At 41.7% G+C, this 12,676-nt stretch overlaps 1 protein-coding gene across 3 annotated transcripts in view; it reads left to right on the top strand.

Annotated features, from left to right (window-relative positions):
* Window positions 1–7,811, top strand: part of LOC143960515 (solute carrier family 23 member 1-like) — a 113,192-nt gene extending 105,381 nt beyond the window's left edge. For 2 of the 3 annotated variants that reach the window (XM_077469194.1, XM_077469193.1), the window contains exons 11-12: window positions 1,560–1,655; window positions 6,270–7,256. In XM_077469194.1, the coding sequence (XP_077325320.1) occupies window positions 1,560–1,655; window positions 6,270–6,493 (320 nt within the window). In that variant the 3' untranslated portion in view covers window positions 6,494–7,256. Of the gene's footprint in view, window positions 1–1,559; window positions 1,656–6,269 lie in introns of all 3 variants that reach the window. The other variant, XM_077469192.1, reaches the window with a different exon arrangement.
* Window positions 7,812–12,676: the final 4,865 nt, after the last annotated feature.

The following is a 12,676-nucleotide window of genomic DNA, read 5'->3' as shown; positions in this document are numbered from 1 at the left end:
AGACAGAAGTACAGTTAAATCACACTTGTTTAATAATAAAAAAAAGGTAAACTGAGTAAACGTATTCAAAACATAGCCAGAGTTCCGGAACCAGAACGGATAGTCAGACAAGCCAAAACGTTAGGGAACCAGAGAATGGCGCAGTAGAACAGCAAGCAGGATTGACGAGCAGGATATCATTAACAGGCCAGCTCAGAGAAGGAAGGACTGAGCCCAACACTGACACAAGCGCAGTGTGTTTGCCTGCACCAGATCACATGGTGCAGAAGTACCATGCGATCCAGTTGCAGTGCGTTTTTTGGTTTGGTGCAGTGCCATTTCAGCCTATTCAAATGAATGGGCTGAAAATGCACCACACTCAAATTGCACAGGAATGCAAGCACGTTCCTGTGCAATTCCTGGTGGATATATGCATAAATCTGGATGAGCCATCACTTCATATGAGAAAAAGAGGAGCAATTAATTGGACTTTATGGGTGCAACATAATGGTAAACAAAGTTGTTTTTTTTTCCTGAACAATAATCTAAAATAATAAATCTGCTAGGCGTCAAGGCATTCTATTAAATGGAAAAAAAAAAGTATAAGTATTCACAAACCATATAAAAAAAAAGCAATTGTGTTAACCAGCCCTATTCCATAGGAGTTTTTTTTATTGGTATTCAAATAGGCATAAAGTAACAAACTCAATCCTGACATAAACATGCACCTATATATTTTGTACACATTCAGGCAAAGGGATGGATAAGGCAAGGTCTCTGCAATATGGCATATGCAGAAGGAATGGCAAGAACTGATTTTGAGTAATAAAAGTTGGATCTCATTTGACAAGTTTCTGTATAGTGTGACGTTAGGGGTTTATTCGTGTAAATTTGTAAGGGTCGCATTATACTCGCTTTTTCAGTACTTTCCTGTGGCTTCCCTTTCTATTGCAGCCGGCACCAAAATACCTGGTGTCCGAGCTCAGAGTAAGGGGTGGTGTCACCCCCTCTGTCATGTGAGGATGTGAGAGGCTCCCCTTTAACCAGACATACTGTGCATTTAACAATGACAGAAACAGAAAAAGGAGCAGGAGAGGTGAGTATAAAGGGGTCAGGGATTGGCTTTACACAGGCACTGTCATTTTGCCTCAATGGACAGGGTGACAGGATCTCTTTGAGCATGGCTGCTAATCCTGTTATGACCACTAGAGGGAGAACTTTTATCTGAAATACAATAATCAAAATATGGAACAGCAAGCAGGTAAAAATCTCATTAAATGAATGAATGACCTCCTTCTGAAAATGGTAGTTGCCTCTCTGCCATCCTGTCCTCCATTCACTGACCAAGACCAAGAGTGAGTAGTTTTGAATCGGTGACTAATAGTATTAGAGCTGTTGGATTAGCATGACCAACAGGCAGTTAGCATTTCAGAAGGAGGTCAGCATAGGCCGCCTTTTTATATGCTTCTCTTTGGTACAACTTTAATTCAACTTCACAGCATAAGTCGGAGAATGGCTCCTTCCATTGGAGTCTTTCACATAAGAATATAACTAAAAACATACATTTCTTTTCTTCCCAGGAATCAGTGGGCTAGACCAAGTGATCCTGGTGCTACTAACTACAGGAATGTTTGTCGGAGGTTCCCTAGGCTTCATTCTAGACAACACCATACCAGGTAACCAAGGTTTAGCACTAAAGAAGACCTGTCTTTGTTTGAAGAGGTCAGTCCACCCAAAACTGATATATATATATATATATATATATATATATATATATATATATATATATATATATATATAAAAAAGGCATGGACTTGTGGGCTAAATCGACCATGGGTTAATAGTGGAGACCCCAGGGATGGGTTGATCTTGCTGACATTTACAGCTCTGCATGACAACTATTTATATAGGCAGAGGTTAGTATGACTCACAGGAAACATCTAAGTAGCTGAGGGGCATTCGTTTCCTCAGCTGGGTCCACTGTAAACTGAAATATCATCTGTTTTAGTCAGACTGTCCCTTTTAACCCCTTTCAGACCGGACCATTTTGCTGGTCAATGACCAGAGGTCTTTTTACGATTTGGCACTGCGCTGCTTTAACTGGTAATTGCGCGGTCATGCAATGTTGTACCCAAACAAAATTTGCGTCCTTTTTTTCCCACAAATAGAGCTTTCTTTTAAAGGTATTTGACTGACTCTGCGATTTTTATTTTTTGCGATATAAACGTAAAAAGACCTACTTTTTGTTATTAGAAACAGATCGGGCCCCCCACCCGCGGGAAGGCAGGGACGTACAGGTACGCCCATATGCCTGCCCGTGCCATTCTGTCGACGTATATCGTCGTGCGGCGGTCGGCAAGTGGTTAAAGTAGTTATAAAGACTGAAGGTTTTTTAGCTTTATACATTCTACGCATGAAGGTAAAAAAAACCTTCTCTCTATAGCAGCCCCCCAGCCCCCTGTAATACTTACCTGAGCTCCCTCATGATCCAGCGATGTGCTCTCTGGGGACTCTCCCTCATTGGTTGAGACAGCAGGATTAGCCATTGGCTCCCGCTGCTGTCAATCACCTCCAGTGACCCAATGAGGAGAGAAAGGGGGCAGGATCAAGCTGTGGCTCCGTGTCTAAATGGACACGCAGAGCAGCAGCTCAGAAGCGTGCTTAACTTATTAGAAAAAATAATTAATATTCACAAAAAGTATACTATATAAAAAAAGAAAATCAATAAATAATAATAAATATCATAAATTCATATAAATACAGATCCAAATCAACATTTAAACCATATGGAGAAATAGTATTAAGAAAATGTAATCCAATGCCCCTCTCTTCTCCTAAGTTCAGGTTCACAATTACCCCCCCCCCCCCTCCTATTTTTCTGTATGCCTTCTAATACCATATATTTTAATTGTGAAACCGTGTGACCATGTTCCACAAAGTGTCGAGCAAGTGCCAACTGTGTTAGCTTGTCTCTAATTGAATATTTGTGTCTGGTGATTCGGTCTTTCACCTTGTGTGGTTTCACCAATGTATACTAATCCACATGGACACTTGATGGCATAGACTAAAAACGATGATTGGCATGTATAATGGGCCTTAATAGGAATATTAAAACCCTAGTGAGGATGTGTAAAATATTTACCCTTAAAGGGGTTGTAAAGGTTTGTTTTTTTATTTTCTAAATATGTTCCTTTAAGCTAGTGCATTGTTGGTTCACTTACCTTTTCCTTCGATTTCCCTTCTAAATGTTTTTTTTCTTTGTCTGAATTTCTCACTTCCTGTTCCTCCTCAGTAAGCTGTTCAGTAAGCTGTTCTGGCTGACTAAACACCGCTCGGATGATGGTGTGAAGTTTACTGAGGAGAAACAGGAAGTGAGAAATTCAGACAAAGAAAAAAAAACATTTAGAAGGGAAATCGAAGGAAAAGGTAAGTGAACCAACGATGCACTAGCTTAAAGGAACCTATTTAGAAAATAAACAAAACTCTACAGCCCCTTTAATCATGGAGTTGCATTGGATGCAAGATAAAAAGGGAAACATCCCCAAATTTTCGGTCCCAAAAACTTCATTTTGGGAACAGCTGTAGAAAATTGATCCGATCGTATCAATCGGTCACGTATTGTTCTACCTTTCCTATATGAAGACATAGGTAGACTCCAGAATTCCTGAATAGGATAACTGGTTCTAAGTATACTCCAATGTTTTTTAATTATATTAGAATTTATATGTGAAAAAGGAGGATGCTGTGTTACAAATAATTTCCAGACTAGGTGACTGAGATATGACCTTTCATATCCTAACCTTGTTGTCTCCTAGCTCTCTAACTACAATACACCTTATCATAAATATCAACACAGAACGGCAGACAACAGACACAGGTGGCTGGAGTTGATGACATAAGCATCTTCTATGAGTCCCAACATTACGAAGCTGTCACTATTTATAATATGGCATAGACAGGGTTCCCAGAGTCTGTGTGTTTTGGGGGGACATGGACTTGAATCCAAAGTAACATTACTTCAAGGTCCCCAGGCATACACCTTGCAAAGAGTATTGTTCCGTTAAAATCCAGGGCCCATAATCAGTAGGCAAGGATGCCCTCATTCAGTCCTCTCCAAAAGCCCCTGTCACATACATATTATACATTTTGTTTTATTTTTATTTAACTAGCCACTTGCTTTTGTTTTGATTTTTCATTTTGCATTTGTGGTAAATTTTATATTACTTTTCAAAAAGAGGGAGGGGGGAAGTATTCTGTAGTCCCACAGAGGAGAACTCTAGCTATCTACAGGAAGTTATGAATATACTGGGTTTGTGGCTGGATCATAAGGTATTTTTCTGTACTTGCATTATTTTTAAGGGATAAAACTTGCTGAAATGTGCATGTACTAAATTTTTTTGTTTGTTTCTGCCCATGCGTACAGTTTAACCACTTGCTTACTGGGCACTTAAACCCCCCTCCTGCCCAGACCAATTTTCAGCTTTCAGCACTGATGCACTTTGAATGACAATTGCGCGGCCATACAACACTGTACCCAAATGAAATTTCTATCATTTTTTTCCCCACAAATAGAGCTTTCTTTTGTTGGTATTTAATTACAGCTGGGGGTTTTATTTTTTGCTAAACAAACAAAAAAAGATGCAAAAATAAAAATCATGTTAAATAGTTTGTTATAAAATTTTGCAAACAGGTCATTTTTCTCCTTCATTTAAATGCGCTGATGAGGCGGCACTGGTGGGCACTGATAGGCTGCACTGGTGGGCACTGATAGGCACGGTTAAGGTGGCACCGATAGGCACAGATAAGCCGGCACTGGTGGGCAAAGATAAGATGGCACGGATGGGTGGCACTAATGGGCACTGATAGGTGGCTCTGATAGGTGCAACTGCTGGGCATTGATGGATGACACTGATATGTGGCATATGAGGTGCAGCACTGTTGTTGAGGCAGATGGTGGGCACTAATGGGTGCCACTTTTCCTATAATTAGGTGGCACTGGCAGGGGGCAGGTGGGCACTGATGAGTTGGCCCCAGTTCGTCGTGATCGGGACTGAAGTCCCTCTAACGGCCGCCGGTGATCGGCTCTGTTGTGATCACATGATCAGCTGTCATTGGCTGACAGCTGATCACGTGGTAAGGGGTTGGGATCGACCCCTTGCTCCGATCTGTGATCAGACGAGTCTCGTAGACTCGCTGATCAGAGCGCGCCACGCACGCCCCTCAGGGGGCACACAGGCCGCTCGTGCACGTCATTCGGCTATAGCACGGATCTCAAGCGGTTCAAGAAACTTCACAGATGTATTGGAGCAAGTTTCTCCTATCTCTCTTTTTGTAAACACATATTTACTCCATTCACTCCCAACTCTTCCCATCTTTCCTCCTTTTAGCTATTATTTTTGCTGTTTTTTATTTTATGTTCAGATATTTTTTTGTGTATGGTCGTTGCAATAAATAAATGTAAATCCCCTTATTCACACTGAAAATGACATTTGTTTTTAAAGTCTTTATTTAGTTTGCAAATAACTTTGACATACTTTGTTAGACCGCATACACACTATTATGCCCCATACACGCGATCAGAAATTCCGTCAGAAAAAACTTGGATGGTTTTTCCGACGGAATTACGCTCAAGCTTGCCTTGCATACACACGGTCACACAAAAGTTCTCTGAACTTTCCACTGTCAAGAACGCGGTGAGGTACAACACTATGATGAGCCGAGAAAATGAAGTTCAATGCTTCCTAGCATGCGTCGTATTGTTTCCGAGCATGCGTGACTTTTTGTGCGTTCGAATTGCATACAGACGGCATTTTCGGATAAGAACATATTCCAACCTAAAAAATAGAGAATCTGCTCTCAATCTTTTGTTGGCTGGAATTCTGCCAGTAAAAGTCCAATGGAGCATACACCCGATCGGCATTTCTGACCAAAAGCTCACATCCAACTTTTGCATGCAGAATTTCTGATCGTGTATATGGGGCTTTTTTTTTCTGCAGATTTTTTTTTCTTCAGATTTACCAAAACCATGTAGTGGCATGTCCTGCCTGATTGCATATAAATTTAAACTATTATGGTTTGACCTCATATTATATGGTTTTGGTAAATCTGAAGATGAAAATCTAATAGTGTGTATGGGGCTTAAGAAACATGATTGTATGGTTATGTTCTACAGGACAAATCACAGAATAAAACTGCCACTTTTTATCACAGTAGAAGTTCCTTTTGAATAGCCATAAATCTGTGCGTTTTCACAGGATGTTTATATTTATTTTTTCTCCTTACTTGTGCAGGCACAAAGGAAGAGCGAGGAATCATTGCTTGGAAAGAGGTGAACGGTGAGACCGACTTGGATTGCTGCGATGTGAGCAATGTCTATGACCTTCCCTTTGGCATTGGAACAAAATTCTGCACCGCCTCTTGGCTCCGATATGTCCCATTCTGTCCGAAACCCAAAGAAATGCCTTTTGTGACTGAGAACGGTGACTTAAACAGCTACACGGAGACAAAACACTGATGGCGTCCAATGTGTCTCACAGGTCAAGGCCATTACCCGATGACTGCATGTTGGGAGCTCCAGGAAGTACCTTTCACAGCCGCAACAGATGGGAAACCATGTCATAGAAAAAAAAAAAATCCAGACTGTTTAAATCAGATGTTTAACTTATATATGTAATCGCTGCAAATGTTCACGCATTTAAACTGTGCTTTGTCTAACCTACCTGTAATCCTTCCTTATGTTAAATACCCACCCTCTACACACCAGCTGACAATGAAAACCAGCTGCAGTGCTTGCTTAAAAAAAGCGGAAAGCTTAATTCTGGGCACTGTCATTTTATTATATAGGGCTTGGTAAGTGTTTACCTTTTTGCCTTTTTAATAATTGAATGTCCGATTGCTTCAAATGGCCTGAAGAGTTCTTTTAGATAGTACAGCTCCTCTGTTTCTGAAAGTTCCACCCACAAACACCAGCACTGTGTACTTGATTGGCATCAGCTCTGGCGTCGTGTCTCTGCCCCCATCTGTGACTGGCCATTCCCGAAAGGAAACCTATGATGGTGCAATAGGAGTCATTATAACCTGGTTAGTGTTACTAAACCCAGGACCCTCATTATATGTGGTCTCCTATAGTACACAGATCATAGAAATGCAAATCCACAATAAAAACAAAAGTGCGTGGCTGGTTAATCGTATATATTTATATAAACTGTATATACTTATTTTTTAATGTGCTTGAAGTGATATTAAAGGCAAAACAAACATGTCATACTTATAGTGAATGCAGGGTCCTGGGTTTATTAACACTATCTGGTCTTCCACAGTACACAGAACGTGGAAATGCAATTAGTTTAGTAAATATAAACTGCTAAATACCTTTTTTCATCAGCAGTATATAGCAGTCTTGTCACCTCTATCAGTGCCTGGTTAAAGCTTGTAGGAGGAGTTTTCATTCTCCTCTGACTGTCCTATGAGGCTGATTTGTCCTGTGCTGATCACATGTACCCTCCCAAGAAGGAAAAAAAACCTCTAGCAATACACACCAAACTGAGCATGTGCAGAGTGACTCAAAAGGCTCTGTTGTATCAGGAGATGAATTGGGGACAATGGAAGAAGGGGAGGATCGGAGGAAACAGGATAAAACAGCCAGCGGATTAACCCCTTAGGTTCCAGTAAGTATAACAAGTATGCTTTACTGCATACATATACAGACTGATTTTACTGCTGTGGGTTTAGTAACACTTTAAAGAATTTTTTCATTTGAAGAAGTTAAATATTAAAGAGAAACTGCAGTCTGCGCACATAATTTATAATAAAAACTATTTTGCCATTCTGAAGCTTCCCTCCAACCAATTTGCATGTTATTTTATCTATACTGTGATTCTGTACTTGCCATACACAGTATCTCACAAAAGTGAGTACACCCCTCACATTTTTGTAAATGTTTTATTATATATTTTCATGTGACAACACTGAAGAAATTACACTTTGCTACAATGTAAAGTAGTGAGTGTACAGCTTGTATAACAGTGTAAATTTGCTGTCCCCTCAAAATAACTCAACACGCAGCCATTAATGTCTAACAAAAGTGAGTACACCCCCTAAGTGAAAATGTCCAAATTAGGCCCAAAGTGTCAATATTTTGTGTGGCCACCATTATTTTCCAGCAGTGCCTTAACCCTCTTGGGCATGGAGTTCATCAGAGCTTCACAGGTTGCCACTGGAGTCCTCTTCCACTCCTCCATGATGACATCACAGAGCTGGTGGATGTTAGAGACCTTGCACTTCTCCACCTTCCATTTGAGGATGTCCCACAGATGCTCAATAGGGTTTAGGTCTGGAGACATGCTTGGCCAGTCCATCACCTTTACCCTCAGCTTCTTTAGCAAGGCAGTGGTCATCTTGGAGGTGTGTTTGGAATCGTTATCATGTTAGTATACTGCCCTGCAGCCCAGTCCCTGAAGGGAAAGGCTCATGCTCTGCTTCAGTATGTCACAGTACTTGTTGGCATTCATAGTTCCCTCAATGAACTGTAGCTCGCCAGTGCCGGCAGCACTCATGCAGTCCCAGACTATGACACTTCCACCACCATGCTTGACTGCAAGCAAGACACACTTGTCTTTGTACTCCTCACCTGGTTGCCACCACACACGCTTGACACCATCTGAACCAAATATGTTTATCTTGGTCTCATCAGACCACAGGACATGGTTCCAGTAATCCATGTCCTTAGTCTGTTTGTCTTCAGCAAACTGTTTACAAGCTTTCTTGTGCATCATCTTTAGAAGAGGCTTCCTTCTGGGATGACAGCCATGCAGATCAATTTAATGCATTGTGCGGCGTATGGTATGAGCACTGACAGGCTGACCCCCCACCCCTTCAACCTCTGCAGCAATGCTGGCAGCACTCAGCACCAAAGAAAACCTCTGGATATGATGCTTAGCATGTGCACTCAACTTCTTTGGTTGACCATGGCAAGGCCTGTTCTGAGTGGAACCTGTCCTGTTAAACTGCTGTATGGTCTTGACCACCATGCTGCAGCTCAGTTTCAGGGTCTTTGCAATCTTCTTATAGCCTAGACCAGGGGTGTCCAAACTTTTTTTCAAAGAGGGCCAGATTTGATGAAGTGAACATGCTTGAGGGCCGACCATTTTGCCTGACATTCTTTAAACCAATAAAATTCGGTCTAATTGTGTTCATCCGAGCACTAATACGCGGCCCAACAAGAATTCTCTTGCCTTTGTGCTGTGTGTGGTGAATAGATGAGCTCGGGTGTGTTATTTGGATATACCGTATTTAATCGGCTTATACCATGCACCTTAACTTTAAAAAGGAAGTCACAGGGAAAAAAAATCTTAAATTTTAAATAAAGAACTGTGAAGCAAAAGAAGGTTCAGTACCCATCAATGCAGCCTAAACAGTGCCCATCTGCAGCCCCCACCGTATTGCCATGAATGCAGCCCCCACTGTATTGCCATGAATGCAGCCCCCACCGTATTGACATGAATGCAGCCCCCACACTGACATGAATGCAGCCCCCACACTGACATGAATGCAGCCCCCACACTGCCATGAATGCAGACTCACCATTGCCATCAGTGCAGCCTGATTCATGTCCATCTGCAGCCTTGGAGGAGACAGGGAGGGGGGCGGGATGAGCTCCAACAGACATACAGGAGAAACTCCTGTTTATATCGACAGCCTCTTTAATTGAAAGTCCCGCCTCCTATGATGGACAAAACAGTTGTCCAATGGCAGTGCAGGACGCTGTGTAAACAGGAAATACTCCTGTATCCTGTATGCACGGCATTCGTCCCGCCCCCTCCATGGCAGCCAGCATATAGATCTTTTGTGGCCCCCCGTTGCTTGGAGATTTGTTGGGGGCCACAAAATATATATATGTCAATATTACCAGGCGGACCGTCTGAAACCATGGCCCGCGGGCCGGACTTTGGACATGCCTGGCCGGGGCCATCTTTATGTAGAGCAACACTTCTTTTTTTTTTAAGATCCTCAGAGAGTTCTTTCCCATGAGGTGCCATGTTGAACTTCCAGTGACCAGTATGAGTGAGAGCGATAATACCAAGTTTAACACACCTGCTCCCCATTTACACCTGAGACCTTGTAACACTAACGAGTCACATGACACCGGGGAGGGAAAATGGCTAATTGGGCCCAATTTGGGCATTTTCACTTAGGGGTGTACTCAATTTTGTTGCCAGCGGTTTAGACATTAATGGCTGTGTGTGGAGTTATTTTGGGGGGACAGCAAATTTACACTGTTATACAAGCTGTACACTCACTACTTTATATTGTAGCAAAGTGTCCTTTCTTTAGTGTTGTCGCATGAAAAGGTATAATAAAATATTTCCAAAAATGTGAAGGGTGTACTCACTTTTGTGAGATACTGTATACTGCAGAAATCTCCTTCCACAGAGTATGGCTGCAACCATTTTAAATGTGGGCAGCTGAAGCTGCTGCCTGTTCACTTCCTGGATTTACAAAGACACACACTGACAGCTCTCATTGGCCCTTTTATGACTCCTCCACCTCCCTTCCAGAAAAACTCTCACGAGAGTGAGAGAGAAATCTGTGCATGATGTCATAAGCCTAGGCTTTTTACCAGACAATAAAAAAGGAAGTGTGCTGTATAAGGCATTTACTGGCAGAATATATATTTTTTTTAATATGCAAAGTTAAAACAACAAGGACAGAAGATTTAATAGATGAAAAAATTACTGAAGGTCCGCTTTAAATTAACACAATGTAAACACTTATAAAGTATATTTAAAGCCCAAAACATTGGATTTCCCACCACTTTGTCACAAAGGCTGGAAAGAGCAGGGTTTTCCTCCAAAAAATACAGTAAAGTTAAAGTGGCATTAAACGCTGCCAAAAAAAAAAGACCCCCCCCCCGCCGGTTTATGCCATCACATGCTAGCTATGCACCAAATGCTAGCGCATTATTAGAGACTTAGATGTTAAACAGAGCCCTCCCTTGTAGCACTGTCCCCGCTGATCTCGGGCACTTCCATCTTCGCCTGGTCTTCCTTCCGAATTCTGTCTTTTCAGCCACTTGAATAGTCGGGTGGCGATAACCTCCTTCCCACGCATGCACACAGGAATCACATCATCACAGCAAAGAGCTTGCATAACTCAGGGAGAGGCATTTATGACTTCTGTTATATAAACCCTGTCACTGATTTTTGCAAACTTGAATTCAATGCCTCTTTAAACTAGACCTTTGTTATTGTGTCTCTAGATTACATACTATAATCATTTAAATACTAAGCGCATAATTTAAAAGGTGGCCGACCTATGTCCTAACAAAGTATCCAGCAAGGTATATTTACACCATGTATTTTGATGAGTTAGTTGCCCCACAAGCATAAACATCTAAATATGATAAAAAAGCATGCAATCTGTTAATCAACAATAGACAATATAATGGAAAGATCATAGACTGAGCCACTTTAGAGTACAGTGCTTCAGGCTTTAGCATGATTTTACCCTTGAATGTCACAGTGCATGTAATTTTAATAAGATATTATCCCCAGAGTACTTAAAGTGTTTTACTAAGCCCACAACAGTAAAATCTGTCTGTGTGTGCAGAATAGCATGCTTGTTATACTCACTGTAGAACTTAAGGTGTTAATCCTCTGTATTGTGTAAAAGGGCTCTTTGATCCTGTATGCACAGATCCTCCCCCTCCTGCAGGGTCTGTCTTGGCAAGGCCAGATAGGACACAGGGTAGTAAAGCTGCACATGCTCAGTTTGGCCTCTATTGCTGGAGAGAATATTTCCTTGTTGAGCTGAGATTTTTTTCAGGTCACATGATATTGACATCACACATTTGGGCGTGTATACAGATCCTAAATGACAGCCCAGTCCATCCCTCCCTCCTCCTCCATGCCCAGTAACTGAAAAAGAACAGTAGATGGGATGTCACATCTTGATTTGTGGATGGTCCGCCTCCTATAACAGCACGAGGACACAGTCTGTAGTGGAAATCTCCTCCTACCTGAACACTCAGCACGCCCTGCAATTTATCACGTGACCATGGTATACAGATCAGCCAAAAAAGGTATATAGTCACAGAATTTTAATGTAAAAAAAGATTGTGGGCATTGCGGGGGGTGAACTTTTTTCATATTACTGGGTTTAGTAACACTTTAAGTGCTCATGCACACGGACGTTTTAAAAAACTGGCTGCAAAGCTAGCTCCGACGCCTGGAAAAATCGTCGTTAAAAACGCGATTTTTACCACGTTTTGCATTGGCGTTTTTGCGTGTTTTTTAGCGTTAGCGTTAAGTAGTGTTTTTAACGAAACACATCTCTTGGCTATAGCACTCAGAAAACAAAGAAAATATGTTGCGCGTTTATGCGCGTTTTCCCGCGATTCGCGTTTTTACAGCTCTAGCTCCGCGCCACGAAATGCACTGGTCCTGGGTTTTTTTTACAGCTTAAAAACGCCTATGCCATTTGCAGTTTAAAAACGCCTAGGTGGGCATGAAGCCATAGACTAACATGGACAGCCGTTTTTAAGCTGCAAAAAAAGCTCAAAAAAGCGGCTGTAAAAACGTCCGTGTGCATGAGGCCTAATGCTCAGAAAACACATTATATACTGCTGGTTAGTAAATCTTCTCATATGTTGTTAGACTCCTGGACAGTGGATTGTCTCCAATAGCAAATGTCTAAGGTG

Source organism: Lithobates pipiens, unplaced genomic scaffold (assembly GCF_037356315.1).
Source record: "Lithobates pipiens isolate NorthernLeopardFrog02 unplaced genomic scaffold, aLitPip1_a1.2 Scaffold_8, whole genome shotgun sequence".
In the NCBI taxonomy this organism is placed as follows: domain Eukaryota; kingdom Metazoa; phylum Chordata; class Amphibia; order Anura; family Ranidae; genus Lithobates; species Lithobates pipiens.
Note: the sequence above shows the minus strand (reverse complement) of the source record. Positions and strands in the feature narration are given on the sequence as shown.